Source organism: Cnephaeus nilssonii (genome assembly GCF_951640355.1).
Source record: "Cnephaeus nilssonii genome assembly, chromosome: 12".
Taxonomy (NCBI): domain Eukaryota; kingdom Metazoa; phylum Chordata; class Mammalia; order Chiroptera; family Vespertilionidae; genus Cnephaeus; species Cnephaeus nilssonii.
The window spans coordinates 47,159,618-47,183,727 of record NC_137083.1 but is presented as its reverse complement, the minus strand read 5'-3'; the positions used below and the strand labels follow the sequence as shown (position 1 = coordinate 47,183,727).

The window sequence follows — 24,110 nt, the reverse complement described above, 5'->3', positions numbered from 1 at the left end:
TACTTTTTAAAAAATATATATATAGGGCGTAATATCACAGGAAGGTCACGGTATCCTGCCACCCGTGAGGTGTAAGCCCAACTTGCTGTTGGATGTGTTTATTACAAAGGAGCCATTCTTCAGGCGCTCTGCTCTCTCCACATCCAAACATATTACTCTTTTATTAGATAGGATGGGGGTCATCATATGTGTCCTACTTATATTCCAGGGCTGACATGTGGTCAGATATGGGAGCGTCTGAAACAGATACCAGACTCCAACCCTGCCGCATCTGATTTAGACCAGAACTGGGGTTCAGGACTCTAGACCCACACCCTCCATTAGGGTCTACCTTATATCTGCACAACGCTTGGTCAATAGCCCCATCCTGGCCCATCAGAACAGGCAGGAGAGGCAGAGCTGAGGCCCAATGTAAAGGGAAAAGGCCTCAAAATTAGCATTTCAGGCTCTGCAGAGCTTGGAGTCGGTGTCTGAGGATCTGCACACCAATTTCCTGTCCCACCCTGGGAATCACGTCCCTGACTCAGCACTCACTAGGCTAGAAGCAACCTCTCAGGAGATGGCTGTGCTTCTTTAGCTGTAACTCCAACCTTGGGACTCAGCTGCTCTGTGTGACCTGGAGCAATACCCACCCTCCTCCTGTGATGACCACATGCCAGGAACAAAGCTAAGCCCGTGCCCACATCATCACACGGAACCCTTACAAGTACCTGTGTGACGAGGGCTGTGTCTTTCCCTTACACATGAGAAAGCAAGCTCTCAGAGGAGTTAAGTAACCTGCTCACTGTGGAGTCAGCTTGGACTGAGGCTTTAACAAAACACGCCAGATCCCTACCTGGTCAATGGCACCTATGATCAGTTTTGTAAGATCTGGTACCAGATCTATCCTTAGATCTCTCCAGGTGTCAATATATCTCCAGACACACCAATGACAGTGACAATTGAACATTCCACCAAGTTATACAAAACACAACTGAACCTACCCAATTGACCCCCTTTATTTCTGCAATGAGTTCAAGTTGTGGGGACAGGAATGCTCTAGAACAAGACTTAAGAGACAAAGTGCTGACACTGTCTGCCGATGATTCAAACGGACCAATTGTAAAAAGATGTTTTTGAGGAAATGGGGGAAATCCTATTATAGACTGGGTACTGGATGAATTCTTGTTTATTCTTAGCTGTGATAAGGCACTGTGGCTCTGTAGGAAAATGCGCTTAAGAATGTAGGGGCGCCCTAACCAGTTTGGCTCAGTGGATAGAGTGTGGCCCTGGGTTCGATTCCGGTCAGGGGCATGTACCTTGATTGTGGGCTAGATCCCCAGTAAGGGGTGTGCAGGAGGCAGCCAATCGATGATTCTCTTTCATTGATGCTTCTCTCTATCCCTCTCCCTTTCTCTAAAAAAATTAAAAAGAAAATGTAGGGATGACATGATATGTCTTGGCTGTGTGATTAAAGAAAAAGGGGGATGGACAAATAAAGAAAATGTAGCAAAATTTGGTAACTGTCTCAGGTGGGTGTTGGTTATATTATGTCCTTGGTTTTGTGTATGGAAACGTTTCATAATTAAATAACAAATCGGAAATCTGGATGCCACCCAGATTAAATAACAAATCAGAAATCTGGATGCCACCTTCTTTGGTGGACTCATCCACCCTCAACTTCCAATCAGCTGGAGTCCTGGAGACCCCACTGCTCACCCTGCTAGAGCCCACCCACCTTCTAACAGAAACGCAGTGGTCTCTGGAGCTGCTGAGAACTCCCTGATAGACATGAGACCTGGGGCTACCTGCCCCCCGCCCCCTTCAACTGTAACATGAACACACTTAGAAACCACCTCACAGATCACTTAAATGGGATAAACTAGCAAACTGCTCACACAGGGTCTGGCTTTTGCTAAATGGCCAATAAATGTGAACTGTCACTTTCATGATTAAAATCTCACTGATATCACTTCCCCACCAAGTTCTAGGATAAGGCCAGACTCCTTAGAGCAAAAAGACCCCTGGCCTCTGGCCCTACCTCTTCCAGCCTCAATTCCCACCCTCACCCATTCTTCCCTCTCCTTGGGGTTTTTTAAACACCTTGCAGGTTGATGCCTCGGCTATGCCTCCACGTGAAAAAGTCCACGTCCTCCTCCTTCTGGCTCCTGCATCAGCCCCCTTAAAGGCTGCTCTAGGCTCTAGGCTGTGACAGTCCCCTCTGGACCCTGCACAGACCTTCTCCACTGCACAAACCCGACTGTAACTAACTTACTTGTCCATCCCCTTCCCTGGTCCCTAACCAGTCAGGTGGACTCGTTCACAGAAGGCCTACATTCTGCAGTCAATATAGGGATCGCTTACTCAAAGACTTTCCCAGAGAACCCGGTCTCCAGACTGTATTTCAGAAGAGGATATATTTTGATTTCTGCCAACGTGCCCATGAAATAATTCTCTTGGGATCTACTTAAAATGCAGATTCGGTTTAGCAGGTCTGCGGCCCAACCTTGAGATTCTGCATTTCAGACAGACATCAGGGAGTGCGATGTCACAGGTCCCTGGGCCACTGAGAAGCAAGCCTCACTCCTCTGCTTTCCTGAGCTCAAGCCTTGCTCATCCCTGGGTCTCAGCTCAAACGTCACCTCAGACAGAGGGGCTTTCCTGAGGCCTCAATTCCACGAGGCCATGCTGTGCTTCCCTCCTAGAGTCAGTCTCCTCACGGCTTCGTGCACACGTTGCGGATGTTTCCCCAACCAGACCCAGAGCCCCCGAGGAGAGGGGCTACTGTTCTCCTGCGGGTGCTGGATAAACAAGCCTCTCAGTTAAAGAAAAGGCCATGAGCACCACACCCACATTTCCTCCTATGAGCTTCTGGCACCAAGTCCCAGGGTGGGGGTGCTCATTCTCCTGATAGAGGAGGAAAGAGGACGCCGAGGAGGGTACAGACATCCTGTCACACTGGAGATTCTGAGAGCTTACCAGACACCAGTTCCCACAGTCCCGTCCATCTCAGCCAGACTCAATCTCAGCCAGACTCAACTTTAGAGCAGATCACTTGGAAAGGCCCACCTAGGCTGCCCCTTCCAGGAGACCTGCTGGCTGCCCCCCCCGCCCCCCGCCCCAACCCTGCAATGATCACGCCAGTCACAGCCGAGAGCTGCCACCAGCTCAAGCAACTTCCACCTCACCACCTCTGCTGCAGTCAACACCAGGAGCAGGTGGCAGGGCAGGGAGATGAAACATCCTGGGGCACAGCTTCTGAACGGGGCTCACATCACACGCAGACCCCACCATCTTTGGAAGGGCTTGTCCAACATCCAGCCCGGTCCTACCCCCCAGCCCAGCCGCACAAGTGCTCGGCAGGTTCCTCGTCCTCCATCCTCGTCCCCCATCCTGACGGAATGTGTCACTGCTCATCTCCACACAGCCTAGAGCTGAGGCCACCGAAGCCCCACCCCTGGGTCTCCATGACCGCCCCCCCCCCCCCCCCCCCCCGCTCGCCGATGTTCAGGTGTTAGGTGGGAAAGCGCTCCCCAGTCCACCCAGGTCGAGTCTCTCCACCTTCAACTCCACGAAGGCTCTGGGTGGAGCTGGTGCCCCTGACATAGTCATGCAGTTAATTTTCAATATTTCTTTTATTCCATCACAACAGCCTACCCAATCCTTACTATCCCCCTAAAGTACCCGCCTGTGCCCTAGGTCACCTCTCCTCTGGCCACGGCCATTCTGAAGAGTGGGTGGCCTCTCTCTCTAGGAGGCACCTCAGTTCCTAGCTCAAGGGGCCTGGGGACCTGGGAAAAGCGCCTCGTCCTGCGGTCCTGGGAGAAGGCTCGGCGACACCCAGTCCCCTTTTGACTGCAACAAGGCTCGGCGCTGCTTGTCTGGACTGCGCAGCTCAGAGGTCAGGCTGGAGCATGGTCCTTGGCAGGTTGCTTGGCGATGGCTCTCACTTTGCACCATAACAGGAAGAAACAAAAAATGAAAGCATTCCAACTAGTAATTCCTCAGACGACAACAAAATTAAGGGCAAAAATCAACATGATTTGGCAAAAGTTTTTAAAATTTTAAATTAAAAAAAGAAAAAACATTCACACTGAAGAGATTTAACTTGTCTGCTTTGAAGAAATATATTAAAGAAAGTGGAAAGTTAAAAAAAATATATCAAACCCCAAATAAGGATAAAAATAGATGTATCCTCTGTAAAAATCTGGGCAAATCTACTGAATCATTCATATCTATTCAGTATTCAGAGCATGAGGTGAAATACCCGAGTATAAAAATTTAAAAAAAAACAAAACAAAAACAGCAAAAAACTCAAGACACTGCCCTTGCGCTGAGCGGGGGCCGGCGGCTCGCTCGGCTCCGGCCCCTGGAAGCCACAGTGTCGGGTCCCTGCTGCCTTCCTGCCCTCAGAGCTTTAAAGGTCTTCCCTGGTCCTGCTTGGCTTTGTGGCATGTTCATCTATAAACTTGCTCAAGTGTTCTAGGTCTCTGTTTCCATCCTCAAACTTAATTGGGTTCTTTTTGTCCCCACTGGGCGCGAAGTAGATGGTGGGGAAGCCCTCGACCTTGTAGCGGTCATTGGTGATGTCATTGGCGGTGGCGTCCATCTTGGCGATGACCAGGTTCTTGTGGCTCTTGTACTTCTTGCCCAGGGAGGTGTACACGGGCTCCAGCTGCTTGCAGTGCCCGCACCAGGGCGCATAGAACTCGATGAGGACGTCCTTCTTGGGGTCCATCACGATGGAGTCGAAGGTCTTGCCCACCACGACCTTGACGGGCCCCTTGTTGTTCTTGGGCACAGGCTGGGATTTGATAACCGGCTTCAGTTTTCCTGCCGAGGAAAGAAAGCAGGGGAGGGATGTGAGCGATGAAAAGGCCCGGCTCTGCCTGGACTGGGTAGGGCCTTGTCTCCAAAGCCCATCCTTCAGTTTCCTGGTCTCCTCAAATCTTCTACTTTCCAGTCCCTGCAGAGGCCAGAGAGGGGGCAGGTGGTCCCACCCAGGCCTCCTGGGCCACTGGGTCCTGTCCAGGGAGGCTATCACAAAAGGAGAGCCGGTGCCTGGGGCTGCGAAGCCATGTGAGGAAAAGCACTGAGCAGAGCGGCAGACAGGGAGCTAGGAGGTCTGCCCATGACAGGCTGGCGCTGGGGACTGGGCCATGGGCTCACCCAGACCAATAAAGACATGCATGTAACGCCTCAAAGAAAGTTCCACAAACACAACTTTCCACAAACACCAAAAGCCTGTTTTAATTAAGTAAGACTTCTTGACATTTCCTGCCCTTTTTCCTATTTCAAAAAAAAAGAAAGAATGGGGTCTCTCCGTCTCCATCCTCCCTGAGGCACCCAGGGAACAAAGCAGGTTTGGGCTCAGAACAAGCGACGGGATTGAAGAGTGCCCCGGCCTGGACGCCAGGTGCGTCCGCAGCCCACTGAGGCTCACGCAGGGGAAGCCCGGCCACACGTAGCTCACCTTTTTTGAAAGCTTTGACGAACTCTCGGAGGGTGTCAGAGTCAAACTCATCAGGCTCCATGGCAAACTTCCGCCCACCCTCGTCCAGGATGGCAGCATTGACGTCCTCCCCGCTCTCGCTGAGCCCCAGGTCCTTCACCTCCGAGGCAAAGTCGTCCTCGTCAGCCACGACGAACGTGTACTCCGGGAAGTCCTTGGCCACCTCCAGCACCTTGCTCCGCCAAAACTGAGTGGCTGAAACAGCACGAAGGACCATGAGCCTCAGAGATGAAGGTTAAGATTCTGCCTCTTGGATTCTAACAAGGCTTAGGCTTCAATTGGAGAGAAAAGCATTTCTGAAAAAGCCACCTCTGTGCACAAGGGACCTTGGTCAAAAGCTCAACCAGCCCAGGAGGCCTGTGCCTGGTGGCATAAGCCGCTGCCTGGAGCACAGAAGGACAATGACCTGAAGCCATAAAGCAAACACACTCCTGACCACCCACCCACAAGGGCCTGGGTCCCTCACCCGCTCTGTAGTCAAAGCTGAAGTCCACGCTGTAGTAGACGACCACCAGAGGGCGGCGCGTGTACCGCTTGGCGTCGTTGGAGGGCTTGCGGTGACCCACCAGGGGCAAGGAGTGCTTCAGCACAAAGTCCTTGACGGCAGAGCCCTCCGGGGAGCCCTGCAAAAAGTGAGGACAGGTGAGCGTCGGCCTGACAAAGTGGGGCTTACCTAACACTCCCACCACTTGCTGCCCCTGTTAATGAGCAAAGATGGGAAGGAGCACGGGGAGAGGGGATCATTGAAGGTGAGATGCTCTGGCCTCACCCAAGCACACCCCAGTAATTCTCTTTCTCCAGTGAACCTTGAGGGAGCTGTGGGGCCACCGCAGAGGCCCTGGCCCTGTCCTCCGGAGGACAGTTGTTAACACAGCCAACTGAGCGGAGGGTCCGTCTTCCCCATCTGATCCTCACGACTGCCCTATCAGGACATTGCAAACGACAGGACACAGCATGGAGGTGCAGAGAGGCCCAAGCACACCCAGCTGGTGAGTGGCCGTGATGGGCTTTGTGTTCTGCCTGGAGAAATCACCCCCGTGACTGCCCACTCCAAAGGACAGCGTGGTCTCGGGCAAGAGCATGGAGCCACAGCTGTGGCTGCCCTGAGATGCAGCAGTGTGGAGACTCAGCTCAGACTGGCACCCAGGTAACTCCCAGGAAGATGGAGCAGTGTGAGGCAGTGGCATTACACAGAACCTGTGATGGGCTGGGCACAGCGGTAGTCGCTTAGGGACACTGAGCCCAGGCTGTCTGTCAGAGGTGAAATGACTGCCCTGAGGGACGGGCAGCGTGTCCTGACACAGGGGCTCACACTAAGTGAGGATCAGAGCCAGGTGCTCTGGACACCAGACTCACAGGCACCCCGAGGGTGGGAAGAGCCACTTCACGTTATAGATGAAGACACCGAGGGGCAGGGAGGTTAAGCTGCTTGCCGAAGGTTGTACAGCTGGAAGTGGTGGACGAACACCATAGCTTCCCCCACAGCCTGAGTCCCACCTGGACAGGTCAGTCAGGGCGGTGGCCCCGTGCAGCCCTGAGGATGGGCAGAACTTGCCAAGTGAGGGAAGAGCAGGAAGGAGCAAGGGACAAGGCAACGAGGCTCTGGTCCTAGGGTACCAGGAGGGTGAGAGGAAGTGACAGAAAAGCAGTGAGGAGGGCGGCAGGGGGTCACCCAGAAGGCAATCTCAAAGTAAAGTGGCAGTGCCCTGGCCAGTGGGGCTCTGTTGGTTGGCGCATCATCCCATGCACGAGAAGCTCACAGGTTCGATTCCCCGTCAGGGCACATACTTAGGTTGTGGGTTTGGTTCCCGGTTGGGGTATGTATGGGAGGCAACCAATCGATGTTTCTCTCTCAGATCAATGTTTCTCTCTCCATCCCCTTCTCTAAAAATAATTTAAAAAAATTTTTTTAAAAGCCCTAGAAGGTTTGGCTCAGTGGATAGAGCATTGGCTTGTGGACTGAAGGGTCCCGGGTTCAATTCTGGTCAAGGGCACAGACTCGACCCCCAGTAGAGAGCGTGTAGGAGGCAGCCAATCAATGATTCTCTCTCATCATAGATGTTTCTCTCTTTCTCCCTCTCTTTCCTCTCTGAAATCAATAAAAATATATTTTAAAAACACCACCTTGATTAAAAAAAAAAGAGAGAGAGAGAGAGAGAGGGAGTAAAGCGGCAGTGACAGCAGGCGAACTCGCCGGAGTTGAGCACACACCCGGAGCTGAGCCTCAATGTGAACTCTTTTCAGAGCAGACAGACAAGCTGTCCTCTCTCAGCAGCTCCTGGTGCTGACTTTACACTTCGCTTCACCTTATCTGTCCTGCCCTTGTCTTTCCTTTGTCCTGATTTCTAAATCCACTTTTAAAAAACATTGCTTTTCATTATATTGTGTGAATTTTTACAAAGTAGCCTTACGTAACTTTTGGAACAAAGTGGTATATGAATAATACCAATCCATTTAAAATTTAAAAACGCAGGCAAAAGACAAAAGTCAAGTGGCAGTGATACATATACCAGACTGGACTGCGAGGATCTTAACCCCTCTGAGGTCAAGGGCCTCTTCAGGAATCTGCCAAAAGCTACAGACTTGCCGAAACTTGGCTCAGTGGATAGAGCGTTGGCCTGTGGACTGAAGGGTCCCAGGTTCAATTCCGGTCAAGGGCATGTACCTTGGTTGCAGGCACATCCCCAGTGGGGGTGTGCAGGAGGCAGCTGATCGATGTTTCTATCTCATCGATGTTTCTAACTCTCTATCCCTCTCCCTTCCTCTCTGTAAAAAAAAATCAATAACATATATTAAAAAAAAAAAGCTACAGACTCCTTTCCTGGGAACACGGACACCACACAGGCTGTGCCCAACTCCCAGAGGTCACTGCTCCACGGTCATCAGGGCCCCTCTTTGGACGTGAGACTTCCAGAAGGAGCAATGGGAGTCAGAATCAGGGCTGTCTCCAAGGTCATGCTCTCAGTTCATAAAAAGACCAGAAGGGCACGGCTGCCCCCTGCAGTACACGTCCAGGGGACTCGGTCCCACACCACATCCTGCAGGTCCCAGCGGAGCCCTCAGCCCAAGTGCTGAGGGCCACGGCCCCCAGGGCGCAGCCTGGCCCCGGAAGAACACCTGCATTCTCCCTCAGTTGCTTCTAACTGGCCGTGGGACCCTGGGTGAGACAGCTCACTTAGCTGCATCCAGTCTCTCTCTAGGAAAATAAAAGCTTCGGGTTCAAGATCTAAGGTCTCTTCTAAGCCTGAAGATCTGCTCACTGAAGCACTCAGCACGCTGAGCTGGGACCTCCCTCTCCTTCTAGAGGTGAATGTCACATCCTTAGGAAGGCGGGGGTGGGGATAGTAGTGGAAAGAAAGGCCAAATCCACGAGCCACGCTGCAGTTTCACAAAGTGAACAGAGAGGCCTGCCATTGCCCCCAGGCAGCATGTCCTGGCCTGGAGCAAGGCAGACACACAGGCCAGACCCTCAGTGGGGGGCGCCTATGGGAGGCTGGTGCCAGGAGGTCCGAGCGGTGTGAGAGGTGGAGCTCTGCCAGGGGCCAGGGCTCTGCACCTGCCGGGTGAGAGAGCTGCCTGGGTCCCTCGGGTAACTCCTGACCAGGAACCTTCCTGCTGGCTGTGCTCCTGGCCCAGAGCCTTCGGTGGAGGGAAATCTCCATCCTCCAAAACCCCGCGGTGGCACCACCAGGATCCTCATGCCAACAGCATGCCCAGGGGCTGGCACTTCAGAGGGGCCATCGAGGCCTGAGCGCCCTCACCCACCTGGATGTCCATCATGTTGCTCTTGGGCTCGTATTTGGACTGGAATTTCTCAGGCTGCATCATGACCAACTTCCCTGGGGAGACTTTCAAGAACTTTGCAATTTCTGTGTTGAAAGTGTGGTGGAATTTGTAATCTTCTCTCAGGTTGTTAGCTGAAAAATGAACCAAATGATAAATACACAATTCATTAAATTGCTTGAACAATCAAGTTTTGCCCTAACCAGTTTGGCTCAGTGGATAGAGCGTCGGCCTGCGGACTCAAGGGTCCAAAGTTCAATTCCAGTCAAGGGCATGTACCTTGGTTGCGAGCACATCCTCAGTAGGGGGTGTGCAGGAGGCAGCCAATTGATGTTTCTCTCTCATCAATGTTTCTAACTCTCTCTCCCTCTCCCTTCCTCTCTGTAAAAAATCAATAAAATATATTAAAAAACAAACAATCAAGTTTTAACTCATGACCCACATCATCAACCAAAGCAAATGCCCTGAAAATAGTGTAATGACCACCTGAGTTCTGTGTGGACAGCACCTCAAGCTTAAAGGTTGGATTTTGAAACTTGGTACAGGCCTAATACCTTAAAACTTGTATCTCAGAATTTATTTTAAAAAATTTAACAAACTGAATGTTAACAGAAAAACTTAGAGCTAATCTGTCAGGTGCTCTGGTTGACTGCCGTCTCCAACTGATCACAGAGAGGTGACGGTGAGCATCGCACACTGCTGTGTGCATATGGTGAGCTTGCACACGCAGCACCTTCCGGGGGCCTAATCTCTCCTCAACGTGTGTGTGGGGGGGCGCCCTGTTGGTGGGCTGGGGTCCTAAATGTGGTTCCCTAACTATATATATATATATATATATTGTATTTAAATCTTGTCAAACTCACAAGATTAAACCCTGCTGTCTGAATACTTAAGAACAGGGGCTGGCCAACTTTTCCCAGAAAGGACCAGACAGTGAACGCCTGTGCCTTGTGGGCCACATTGCCACAACCACTCAATTCTGGGCTCACGTGTGAAAACAGCTAGACAATGTGTGAACAAGTGAGTGCAGCTGTGTTCCAATAAAACCACAAATCCAGGCGAGGCCTCTTTGTCAACCCTGCCCTCAATCTGGGGTGACCAGACCTCAGTCCCTCTGCTCTGTCCTGGCTGAGGCACCTAGACCCCTCCCCCACCCCTAAGGCACCTAGCACATCACATGACTTGGGGGAGGCAGGGAGGCAGCCTGGAGATGCCATGGCTGTCAGAATCAGACAAAGCCAGATTCAAATCACAATTCTGCAACCTGCTAAAGGTGTGACGCCAGACCTGCTCATTATGCACCTGCCCAAGCCTCAGTCCATCCTCTGTAGAAACCGGAGTCCACCTCGTAGATCGCTGTGAGCATCAGTGAGGCAGCCCACCCAGAAGCCACTCGCAGGCTAGTCTCCCACCCTGTTCTAAGCCTCCAGGTGCCCCAGATATTAGCAGCTGGCCGTAGGCAAAGAGACAAAATTGCCTCAAGAATTTGGTTAGCCGCCCCCCATACTCAGACCCCCTTCTCCCATTATCCACAGACTGCCCTGAACCCCTAGGGCTGTCTAGCTCCTTCCACGCAGCCCAGTGAACAGGAATGGGCCAGCACAGAAGGCCCAGTGACTCTCACCTCTGCCTGCAGCCTAACCAGACCGAGCCCGTGAGGCACATCTGACCTGAAGTGTGGTGCCTGGACTGGCAGCGTGGGCAGCACCTAGCCCACCACCAGCCAGCCTACTGCCCCAGGCTGAATGATCGCAGACACCACACCACACCACACCACACCCCTCTCTCCCAGCATGTGCACACACAAATGTGACTTGGGTCTAGGGTTCCCTGTGCAAGTTTCTTCCTGATTGCTTAGGAGTGGATGACAGGGTTACCTAATCAACGAAGACCAAGGAGCATGAGGGGAATTTAGCTCTACTGTAAGTTGTACTACATTAATCTGCATTTGACATGTGCATGGCTGTTACAGAAGTCAGCACATTGCAAGCAGTGCATTTAAAAGATGATAATCAGTAGAAAAACGAGCCATTTTTGTTGTGAGTGCAGTGAGAGGGTAGAGGGTATTCAGAAGGAAGTGATGGGGATGGAGAAGATCCTGAGTGTCCCTGAATAAACCAACTTTCATTCACAACCTAAGGGAGCCAGACGTGGGCAGACAACTGTGCCCACTCCCACAAAACACTACTACTGACAGCTGGTCATAATAATTTCACTTCTCACATTAGCAAGACTAGTACTTATTAGTATTACCAGGCACTTGCTGGCATTCCGTCTACATTATCACAGTTAACGCAACAACCTTCGAAGTAGGAAAGGTCACCATGGTGGACAGGAGAACACCAGGTTGATCAGGTCACTGCCTGCAGTCAGTCAAGTGCTAACAACGGGCAGAGCCAGGACTCAAATCCAGGTCTGATTCCCTCACTTTCTGGTGAAGCCTCCCCTTACAGAGAGGCTGGCTTTGGGAAGGGGGTCCTGGAACGCAAGGGAGATAGACAATGAACTTGGATGAACTTCACTGTGCCCCAACCCACTCTCCATGCACAATTAAAGGCAACAGAGAAGATCAACCAAGGGACTTGTGTGCATGCATACGAGCCTAACCAATGGTTAAGGACAACAGGGGTGTGGGGGCATCCGTGGGGAGGGGTGGGGGATGGGAATGGGGGGATGAGGACAAATATGTGACACCTTAATCAATAAAGAAATTAAAAAAAAAAAAAGGCAATAGAGAACTAACCTCCAAAGTTGACCTGTGGGAAAGCTAAGCCTGTTCCCATAGATGCTATGCAATCCATCAAGCCATCCCCTAGATCAGTGATGGGCAACCTTTTGAGCTTGGTGTGTCAAACTTCGCCAAAAAACTGAGCATAACTCGGGTAGTGTGTCACTTTGAGGAAAAAACTAACTCCAAGACTCTAGTCGCAAATGTTTCATCCTTGGCATGTGGTCGCATGTCATCAGAAATGGCTACGCGTGTCATAGGTTCGCCATCACTGCCCTAGATCGACGCCCAAGGCTGTTACGCAAAGGCAGCAGGCTCCCCGGTAGCGGTCTGTCCAGTGCAGAGGGCCACTACTCACCAGCATCCTGGTACAGCTGGTAGGCCGGGTCACTCTCTGCCTTGAAGACGCCAATGATGATGACATCATCTCCATCCTTCAGGAACTCTTGGACCTGCTTCAGGGCCAAAATCTCCTTGGAGGGTGGCCCGGACTGCTCAATCATGTAGTCGACGATCCCTGGGAGCAGAGCACCTGCCTGAGGAGGGGCTGGGGCTCCAGGGCGCTCTGCCCACCGCCCACATTCACCAGGGAGCTTCCCCACCCCGATGAGCTTGGAGAAGGAAGTGGCCCCTACCGTATTTCTCCCTTGGGCCATTGTATTCAAAAGGCTTTCCTTTGCGGAAGATCTTCAGGGTGGGATAGCCGGAGACACCGAACCTCTTGGCCAGGTCTGTTTCCGCGGTGGCATCGACCTTTGCCAGAGGGATTGGGGGAGAGCGCTTGCTCAGCTCCTTGGCGGCCTTCTCGTACTCAGGGGCCAGCTTCTTGCAGTGCCCACACCTGCCAGAGCAAGCCAGTTCGGTCAGGGGCCTGTTCCAGTATGGACACAGCCTCCCAGTTACACTATGTGCAAAACCCGGCCTGCATTCCTGAGCAACTCAGTGACATCCAGCCGACCTCCGAATGTCTATGGGCGAGGGCGCTGAGCCAGGCCCCTCAGGAGCCAGCTCGACATGGCTTCCTCCCGTGGCATACACACACGAGCACACGCACACGCATGCACACATACAAACACACAGATGCACACAAATACGCATGCGCGCGCACAGGCACAGACACAGACCAGAGTGCAACTATGTATGACATGGAGTTAAGATGTGGGAAAGGCCAAGACAATGTCATAAGAAGGGAGATTTGGGTCAGGTAGGAACACAAGTCAGGGACTGCTTCTTATAGGATGTGACAGTGGAGCTGGGACATGAGGGACGAATAGGAAGTGGACAGGAGCCGAAAAAGGTGGGTGAGGGGAGGGGACACCAGGCAGGAAAGCTGTGGGAACCCTGAGGCTCTAGCATGAGAAGGGGACACATGTTGAGTGTGTAGCAAGGCTGAGGGTCATCTTCCAAGATTCACTCTGGAACAAACAGCCATGAGCAGAGACCAAGACAGATACAACCCTCAGGAGGGAGACAGCGAGGCAGGGATGACAACCTGCGATAGGCAGAGCAAGGCCACCAGATGCCACCCCACCTTCATCTCTGCTTTCCTCTCCCCCAGCTGGTGAACTTCCATACACAGCACTCCATCCCCCTACCAGAGGTGAGAGATGTCACGGCTCTCAGTGCCTAGAGAGCCACACGCGATCAAAGTGCTTTCACACGTGCTTCCTCAGAGATGCTCCCTGGCCAGGGTAGGTGTGCGGTGACGAACGTAAGCATAGGCCAGGTGCTCAGCCATGTCTTCCAGCCTTGAGGGACCCAGAAGCCCTTTCATGTGGGTCATGTGGGCTATCCCCATACCCTAGGCTGATGTTCAGCCTCATCATAGCCCCCAGGAAAAGACTGTAAAAGGCCACCCCTTTCAGGAACACTTAGCAGCTCCACGTCGCCCTCTGTGCAAGGTGGGGATGCTGCACCCAGGCCATCTCTGCCACCCCGCCCAGTGCTGGCAGGGTACCCAACACAGGATGGGCCTAATGAATCTCTGAATAACATGAGGCCAACATTATCTTACCAGGGGGCATAAAACTCCACCAGAATGATGTCTGCATCGTTCACCACTTCATCGAAGTTATCTTTGGTCAGCACAAGTGTGACTTCCGGTGGAGGCGTCCAATTGGGCTGGGAGATCTCTTTGACCTTGGCAATAATTTCTAAAAGAAACCCAACAAGACTGAGCACAGGCAGACTTCTCAACAGCCCAAGGCCAGCCTGACAAATGAGACTCTATCCTTGCCAGACTACAGTACTAACTGCAAGTGAACACTGAGACGTCACCTCCCAGGGCTGATCAACAGTTTTGGGGGCATCCCCTTAACATGTACACACCTAGCACTAACACATTACAGCATCACAAAACGTTGAGGAAAATGGAGAGCAGCGGCTCCCAAACACTCAGGCTGCATTGGCATCACCTGTTATGAAGGGAACTTTGAGACCCAGTCCAAGTGACTTCCTATCCTGATGTAGAATCCAGGTCTGACGAGGGGAAGGCACTTGTCTAGGACACAGGGCTATTGCATGGCTAAGACCCAAACCTTATCCAGTGCTATTAGCCCCGGGAATGGACAATGAGCATGGGTTTTTATTAAAGCGATTAAGAGATATGTTCTTCCGCCGAAACCGGTTTGGCTCAGTGGATAGAGCGTCGGCCTGCGGACTGGAAGGTCCCAGGTTCGATTCCGGTCAAGGGCATGTACCTCGGTTGCGGGCACATCCCTAGTAGGGGGTGTGCAGGAGGCAGCTGGTCGATGTTTCTCTCTCATCGACATTTCTAGCTCTCTATCCCTCTCCCTTCCTCCCTGTAAAAATCAATAAAATATATTTAAAAAATAAATAAATAAATAAATAAAGAGATATGTTCTTCCTAAAGGATACCACAATTTTATCATGTAATAAAATTTATTCAGTGCCTAATGTGAGCCGGCAGGGATCCACAGGCCTGATTTAAGAGACCCGCCTGGCTCCCCACCATGGTTCCCAATGTGCGGTCTGGGCCTGAGGCCTCAGCAACCCCTGGGTGCTCGTAAGAAATGCAAATTATTAAGCCTGACCTGAAACTTACTGAGTCAGGGAACTCTGGAGATGGGGCTCCGTGTCTGTCTTAAATGACCGCCCCTCCCGTTTCGGTGATTCTGATACAAGATGAACACTGAGAACCACTGCTCTAGGACAGTGATTTCCAACCTCTGTCACCTCATGGCACACATAGACTAATTACTAAAATGCTGCAGCACACCAAAAAATATATTTTTTACTGCTCTGATAAAAAAAAAAAGGCATAATTTTGATTCATTTACACAGGACAGCTATTGTTGTGTTGCCTGTTGTCATCTCTATCTCTTGTAAAAAAAAATTTCTGCCCTAGCTGGTTTGGCTCAGTGGATAGAATGTCCCAGTTCAATTTTGGTCAAGGGCATGTACCTTGGTTGCAGGTTCAATCTCCGGCACTGGTCAGGGCACATGCAGGAGGCAACCAATCGATGTGTCTCTCTCAATCAATGTTTCTCTCTGTCTCTACCCCTCCCTTCCACTCTCTCAAAAAATCAATGGGAAAAATATCCGTGGGTGAGGATTAACAAAACAAAATATTTTCAATTACAGTTAATTTTATGTCATTTCTTAACACATCTACCCCAGATCTTGTTTCACCCAAGGACAAGCTTATTTTGATCTTGGTTAGCTCAAATATACCAGAAAGGATCACTCCCAGAAGCTGGTGCTCTGAGGGGTCACTCCCAGTCCTCACAACTTGTCTTCCTTACTTTTTTTTTTTTTTAATTGATTTCAGAGAGGAAGGGAGAGGGAGAGATAGAAACAGCAATTATGAGAATCACTGATTGTTTGCCTCCTGCACGGCCCCTATTGGGATCGAGCTCGCAAACCAGGCATGTGCCCTTGACTGGAATTGAACCTGGGACCCTGCAGTTCACAGGCTGACACTATCCAGTGAGTCAAACCAGCTAGGGCTTGTCTTCCTTTCTATTACTCAAAATCTTCTCCCCGGCTTCCTCCTGCAGCTCAGGTACCACTTACCATCCTGAGTCCTGGAACCTTCGTAGTCAACAGCCTGCCCCTTCTTGAGGATCTTGATAGTGGGGTATCCGCTCACATCAAACCTGCTGGCCAGCGCTGACTCTGAGGTTGCGTCAATCTTAGCGACAGGAATAGGAGGGTCGTTCTCCTTCAAGGTACTGGCAATTTTTTCATATTCTGGAGCAAACTGCTTGCAATGTCCACACCTAAGAAGGTTTGGGGAAAAATGAGCAAGTTGATTGTACCTCTGGAGGCTTAACTCCAGCAATGCACACAAAAATGGGGCATCAGGGCCGGGAAATCTGCAGTCAAGAGGAGACACACAGAGTATCATGGGGAGGCCAAGCTGGCTGGAAGTCAAACAGATCAATTTTCAGCTTCCAGCTCTGCTTTGGGCACAGACTTTCAATGTCTCTAAACCTTATATTTTCATTTATAAGGGTCTCAAAATTTGGTCCAGAGACCCCTTGCAAAGGGGCCTATGAGTGAAACTCTTTACATAAACATTTTTTGTCTTTTTCACTCATTCCTCAGAAGTATATAGGGAAATTTTCCAGAGGCTACACTGACTGACAATGGTGTCAGCATTTGGATGTTATCATGTAATGGGTTACTGTTATTTAAAAATGAGTACTTTTTATTTATTTTAAAATATGCTTTCATTAACTTTTAGAGAGAGTGGGAGAGGAATAGAGAAATAAAAACATCGATGAGAAAGAAATACCCTGCACGCCTCCCACTGGTGATCAAGCCTACAACCCGGGCATGTGCCCTGACCGGGAATCGAACCGTGCCCTCTTGGGTTCTTGGGTCTATGCTCAACCACTGAGCTACATCGGCTGGGTAAAAATGAGTAACTTTTAAATTTCTGTTTTAATTCCTAATATGGTAAATATGATAAACATGACCCACATGAAAACTATTTGGGGTCCTCAAATTTTAAGTGTTAAGGGATTCATTCCCAAGACTAAAGTTTGAGCACTGCCCTGGCCGGGTAGGTCAGCTGGTTAGAGCATCATCCCGATACACCAAGGTTGCCTTCGGGTTTGATTCTCCATCAGGGCACATGCAAGAATCAACAGATGAATGCATAAATAAGTGAAACAACAAATCAATGTGGGGTTTTTTCTTACTCTCTCAAATCAATAAATAAAAATTTAAAAATTAGTTTGAGAACTGCTGATCTATAAAATAGGAATAAAACCTCACAAACCTGTTCATAGAACTGTTGAAATTTTTTATACAAAATACCTAGTACTATACTCGAACATCAAGCACCGGACACATACGTACATCTTGACTATTACGTTTTCAAAGTGAACTGAGGAGGGTGGGTAAAAGAGGAAAGGAGAGATTACGAGATAACAGAAGAGCGATGGGTGGAGGAATACAAGATTGGTAACATACTGCACTGTGAGGGTGAAAGACAGGAAAGGGAGTGGGCACCTTCTCTGCCTTCCCAGGGGCTGTGTCAGGCCTATACACGGGAGCCGGCCTGACCACGGGCAGGAGTGAGGTAGGTGGCCTTGAGATGGGTCAGATGTCTGTCACCAACACGGGTTTCCATATCATCAGTTTGTTAAACACCCACCCCTCCCGCCTTCCCTGGCTGTAACTATCAGGGAACAGGTTCATGTCTGAAACCACTGAGGACCACATTCTGTAAGGGCTGGCTCATGGGATGTGCGGTGCAAATCGGCAGAATTCGGAGGTCCCGGTATCCTGAACCAAGGGCTGGCATTCCTGCACCCAGCCACTCCTGCCCTGCCAGGGTCAAGCATGGGAGCAGAGGAATCTCGCACCCACCCTGAAGAAACCAGAATGTGGGTCCTTACCATGGAGCGTAGAACTCCAGCAGCACCGTGTCTTTGTCAGCCACAAAGTTATCAAAGTTTACGTCCTTTAGGACTAAGACACCATTTTCTTCCTTAACTTCCAAGTCATCTTCCTCCTCTTCCTCCTCCTCCTCCTCATCTTCCTCTTCAATGGCCTCTTCTTTATTAGAATCTGAGCAGGAAATATCCAGAATGGTTAGAAAACTGGTGACTCTCCTCTTTAAAAATTTTCCTAGAAACCCAAATCCTTCAAAATGTGTCATGAGTCTGGAGTAGTCTCTGGGAACCCCCACCAGATGGGGTGGTGACATCATGACTTTCCACCCCAGAAATTCTGCTCTAAGTTTGCATACTGGGTGGCCACTTAAGATTTAATTTAAAGGGAGGCCATCCTATATAATAAAAACATAACATGCAAATCGACCAAACAGCCGAACAACAGAATGACCATCCGGACGACCATCTGGGACCACGCTATGACACCTACTGGCGCCAGGCCAGCCCAGGCGGGTGCGATGCGATTGGTTGGGGCCTGGCCATCGCCCCATGATTGCCCCGCAGAGAGAGGCCCAGGCCCAGGACAGAGGGAAGCCCGGGTCCCAGGTGCTGGAGGGAAGCCAGTGCTGGCAGCCGGGGGAAGGAAGGTCTACTCTTGCACGAATTTTGTGCATCGGGCCTCTAGTGGTTAAATAAGATGTCTGAAAACCAGACCTAGAAGTTAAAGTCTAAATACCCCAGCTGGACCGCCCCCATCCCCAGAGGTAGCACCCCCTGCTCTGCATGCCTCCCGCCTAAATACAGAGACCCCAACATCAGCCCCCTCCTGCTCTGCACTGAGCTCTAACTCACTATCCCTCAGCAACGCCCCCCCCCCCCCCCCCCCCCCGCAGTCTCTCTAGCCCATGGCTCCTCTGCACAGCCCATGCTTTGCCTTTTAGGAACACCTCATTTTAGGTTTCCCACTAGTTTGTGCTCCAGGGCGTTAACTTTCACCTACGTGCTTCCAGCCTAGAAGCAAACCTCTCTTCCCAGAACACAGAATCCAAGTACATCTCATTATCAAGGTCCAGTTAATTTTTTTGCCAAACTACAGATACAAGGCATTGTGGGACCAATTGCAGTTCTTATTATCCAGGTTCTCCAGCTTTGGTCACATCAGCAAGTGCATTTGAATCAAGATCGAGGGCTTCATTAACTCTGAAGCTATAACATTTCAAGGGGCCAATTATTCGTGTTTGGAGATGCTTCCCAGGAGATAAACCAAGATGGACAGTTTCCAAGTTTGGGGCCGAGGATGAGATCAAAGCATGAAAACTTGCCTGTGGGATCCTGGAACTCCTGGGACTTACAGAGTCTGAGCCCCGTCCCTAACTAATCCCCCCCCACCCCCCCAACTTCTCCAGTGCTGGCCCTGCAGCTGCTCAGGCGAACCAGGGCACTGGTCTGGGTGGAGCGGGCAGCTTTGTCCATTATTGTTAAAATTTACCAATCCACAAACTAATTACAAAAAGCAAACCAGTTGGGATGTTGAATACACAATACAATATACAGATGATGCATTATAGAATCGTACACCTGAACCTATATAATTTTATTAACCAATGTCACCCTAATTCAATAAAAAGCAAACCAAAACCACCCCCCACCCCACAAGCCACTTTCCTCAAACATGTCCCTTTAAACACCTCACTGCTTTTTCCTGACTTCCACATTCCTTTGTCAGGAGAGGGAGAAACAGCTCTAAAATCCCCCAAAACCCACCAATTTGAAAATACAAACCAAGCAGACTCCCCTGTTTCTTGGGACAAGTTCCCTCCCATGCCTTCAGCTTTCCTCCTAGCCTACACCTTGCACTTTGGACCAGAGTTCTGCAACATCCCTTCCCCTGGCCACCTTATCACCTCCCTCCTCCCCGGCAGGAGCTCTGTGGGGTGGACAGACCCCCAGCACTGTCATCAGGCACCAAGAAGAACGAGGCTTCCTGGATGTGAAGGGGACCAGAACACAGGGGAAGACATCTTTTGCCAAGTCCGACCCAAAATGACCTGCAGGAGGGGGCTTGATGCGGGGTGCTCTGCTTCAGCAGGGGTGCCTGCCTAGGAGGCACCACACACCCTGGCCAGGATCTGGGAGCTCACTTGGGCTGGATGACCTGCTGTGGGCAGTGAGGTAGGGCTTGTGGGCCGTGCATATACACTCTCACTGCCTGGCTGCTCTGCCCAGTCAGATGCACTTGCAGAGCATCAAATTTACTTGCAGGCAAATGGAAAGACTGGAGGAAGGTTGAAAGAAAGCACTGGGGAACCTAGTCTGCTCTTCAAGCTAGGAAATACAGCTAAGGGAGAAAGAGGGACTTGGTAATCTGCTCAACACACAGGGATAAGGTGAATTTTACAAAAAGGAAAAGCAAAGATGCTCCTTATCTATGCTGGGCCTGAAGTGGTCTGTGAGCACTAGTGATGGGGCTCTCGTGATTAAATTCCCCTGCAATTTGAGAAGGTGCTGGCTCTATATTCCCACCAACTAGAAACCCACATTTCCCCGCAAAGAAAGCACCTACTTTTTAGTGGGGAGACCACTCTTCATTGGGCTTCACTTTTAAGCCCAATGGATAAAAAGATACCCAAAGTCTTGCGGCACCTCTGGAAGCATGCCATCCTCAGGCCTGGGGCCGATGCAGCCTCAATAGTGCTGAGCCCAGGTGGGAAGGCCACTCCTACAACGGGGCCCCTCCTCTAGCCAGGTCACTGCAGTACCTGTCCACTCCCACCAGTACTTGTGGTGATAAGAATGGATCCCTTGCCGAAACCGGTTTGGCTCAGTGGATAGAGCGTCGGCCTGCGGACTCAAGGGTCCCAGGTTCGATTCCGGTCAAGGGCATGTACCTTGGTTGCGGGCACATCCCCAGCAGGGGGTGTGCAAGAGGCAGCTGATCGATGTTTCTAACTCTCTATCCCTCTCTCTTCCTCTCTGTAAAAAATCAATAAAATATATTTTAAAAAAAAGAAGAAAAAAAAAGAATGGATCCCTGCCCAGCCGGGATGCTAGCAGCTCCTTGCAGGATGTCCTCATCAACTTTCTCAGCTGGTCGCTTCCAATCCCCACTACAGATGTCCCTGTAACAGTTGGATAAACTCTGCCATTAGGTCAATACTGAGTGGTTTATATGAAATATGGAAAAGAGAAACTTATCAGATGTAACATTCTAGCTGATATGGTTGAGAGGACTGTGCTGAGCTCTTAAACATTCCCTCACTCCTTGAGGGAAACACATTCCATGCACTCACAGACGAAGAAACTGAGGCACAGAAAGCCTAGGTCACCTGCCCAAGGATCACAAAGCTACTCAGTGATGGCTCCTGACCAGTCCACTACTGTACTATATTGTTATATTAGATTTTCTTCTCAACATGCCCAAAGGTTTACGATTACTTCTCAGGAATGAAAAGAGAGAGGCAGCTGAAGAGTTATTTAATGCTAGTGATTTTCCACTTAAAATCTAAATCCATCCCAAATAAAAGCAGGCATCAAAACATCTTCATTCTGATAGCTGGAAAGACATGAAAAGTAGAAGTTACGTCTAATTTGAGACATGAGCCGCAAACTGAGGCTTAAGTCATCAGAGCTCAAGCTCTATTAGTGACTGTATTTTGGCGGGGGGGTGGGGGGGGGATCTAGAACCCAGACACCACTGTGCTGTTTGAATCTAAAATGTAAGAAAAGCACACAAAACTGAAAACCCTGCAGACTTGGAATATCTGGGGAGGAGGAAAGTGTGGCCCCAAAATAAATCCCCAGGACAAGATATCTGTGATAGTGAAGGGCCAGGGATCCCCACAGGGATGGGCAAGAGTCCAGATAAGGGCTAGAAGCTCCACTCCACCCCAGAGGATGCCCTGGGAAAGCTGCCTTGGCCATGACAACTCCAGTTCCCTGGCTCACCCCAAAGGCAACTGCTTCCCAGGCCTCCACTGCATCAGTGACCTGTGACCCACATGATAAACGTACTGGTTATTAGTAGCCCTTGGTGTCCAAACGATTTGCTTTTTAGCTACATACATTCCAAAAAGTACCCTCCGTCCCCACTGGTCCTCAAACTTTAACGTACCTCCCAAAGTTTATTCTAGGAGTCCATGAAGAATGTGTTTATAATGCAGATCCCAGCCCTCACCCCAACTTCTGCTTTGGTGTATTTTTGGGGCTCTGTATTTAAATAAGTACCTGGTGATTTGGATAAAGGTCCCAAGTCACACTTGTAAGGCCACGCTGCTATAGAGCTCCTTTCGGTAGGTGTTTTTCACTAGGTGCTGGCTTTTACTTCCTTTTTCTATTTGGGTAAAGATTCTTGATTCGGTGACCCCAGAGAAGTTACTCAATCTGTTTGAAAGAGTCTAAAGTTCACACTTCCCTACACACTAATCTTAGAAAAGGGGGTTATTTATATTGGAACGAACTCACTAGGAAAAGAAAAAAACTAGTCGTGGGGAGAAAGACGAGAGGAAGAAAGCTGAGACCAGTAACAGGATGCCCTGTTCTCTAGGAGTAGCTCCCTTTTCTGGCATTGTACTTTCTAATTTTCAAAGTTCTCTCAGCCATGTGTTCTGAGCTCGCTGATTTCAAAGCAAAATGCAGGGCCGATGACTAGTAGCTGTCTATCGTTCCTGCGGAGAAGGTGTTTCATGGGCACGGGCCTCATCCCTGACTCCCTGACCCAGCGCGGTGACTGGCACATAGTAGGTGCTGAATAAACGTTCGCTGAGGGACTAGTATCTCCGGTTTTAAAAAGATGCAAACCAAGCTATCCATTTCTCCCACCAACCAGAACCCTCAGGTTACTTGTTTCCAAATTTAAAGACATTTAAAAAAAGTAAAATGCTTGCTGCCCACGACTCCTCGGGGCTCCCGCTTGGGCCTTCACGCCCCGGCCTTCTCTGAATCCTGTTTGGAAAACACTGGCCCCCTCTCCTTCACACTCCCTGGGCGTGTTCGCCTGGACATTTTAAGCAATTCTCAAACTCCCCTTCACGGGAGCATGGACCTGAGGAAAGTCTGAGCAGAATCGGGACGAAGAAACCAATTGCCAAGAAGGCACTTTGCACCCCCTCCGGTCCAAGCCTCGGCGGCAGCCCCGACCCCTTCCCCGCGCTGCCATCCCGGGATCTACGCGATGCTGGCCACCCGCAACCTTCCCTTAAACTCCAGAACGGCGGCGCCGGCGTCAGTCTTGGAGGGGCACCGCGCGGAACCCGCCGGTTCCGGGTCGCACCCACCCCGGGTCGCGCGAGACGCTCTTCAGCCCGCAGGCCCGGCTCACCTGCGTCCGGCCCCCCGGCGCTCGCCACGGCCAGCAGTTGCGCCAGCGCCAGGAGTAGGACCAGCAGGCAGCCTTTCCGGAGCCTCATCACGGCGGCGTGAGCGCGGGCTCCTAGCACAGGGAGCAGCTGAGCGATCCCGGACCTGGGGCTCTGGCCTGGCGGGCGAAACGCGAGGGTCGAAAAGAAACTGCCCCCTCCCCTCCCACGAAGTCCTCGCGGGAGATTGGCTGGGGGCGAGAGCCGGCCAATCCCAGCCCGACCAGGGGCGCGGGCCGCGGGCGCCTCGCTGCGCGTCCCAGCTCCCGGCACCGCCCTCCACGCCCGCGCTCCTCCCCAGCCTCCTCCGCGCGCCGGGAGGCTCCTGCGTTTAAAGCTCTGAGCCCTAACGTGAGGTGCCCCCTTCTGATTGGCTGCGCCGAGACCACCAATCAGCAGCTGCCACTCGGTTTGCTGGGAGCGCACAGGCTTAGAGAGGGAGCGGGGGAGAACAAAGGCGGCCGGCAGGAGCCTGAGGGGCGTGGCCGTACTACGCATCGTGGCACGATTGGGCATCGGTGAGGTGGGCGGGGCCGTATATGCAGGCGGGGCGGAGCTCCGGGAAGGCTGTTGTGCTACGCTGGAGGAACACGTGTCCTTAGAAGAGCGGCGAGCGTTGAGGCTGTCTGCGCGACCTGCTGCGGTCCCCGGAGGCTAGGGATCTGTTCGGCGGAGGGGTCCGAACCAGTCTGTTCCTGGGAAGAAGAAAACGAGACTCCCGAGTCGGTCTCATGCTCAAGGTCTTCTTGTGTTTTTTCTTCTCCTTGAGCAAATAAAAGCTTGCATTTCTTTCCTGGGCTTGGAGAGGGGATGAGCAGGTTTCTTTAATGCCCGAGTTTTAGTATGCCTGCAGAGTTATAGAAAACAGGAGAAAAAGTAAAACACAA

The 24,110-nt window shown here is 51.1% G+C and overlaps 1 protein-coding gene across 1 annotated transcript; it reads right to left on the bottom strand.

The window, feature by feature from the left end:
• Positions 1 to 3,595: 3,595 nt before the first annotated feature.
• PDIA4 (protein disulfide isomerase family A member 4) lies at positions 3,596 to 23,543 on the bottom strand. Its single transcript, XM_079785768.1, has 10 exons — positions 23,187 to 23,543; positions 17,873 to 18,044; positions 16,038 to 16,243; positions 14,017 to 14,155; positions 12,638 to 12,843; positions 12,361 to 12,519; positions 9,257 to 9,408; positions 5,958 to 6,114; positions 5,453 to 5,686; positions 3,596 to 4,812 (listed from the first exon to the last, which is right to left on the bottom strand). The coding sequence occupies exons 1-10, from the start codon at positions 23,272 to 23,274 to the stop codon at positions 4,397 to 4,399; spliced, it is 1,929 nt and encodes a 642-aa protein (XP_079641894.1). The 5' UTR covers positions 23,275 to 23,543; the 3' UTR covers positions 3,596 to 4,396.
• Positions 23,544 to 24,110: the final 567 nt, after the last annotated feature.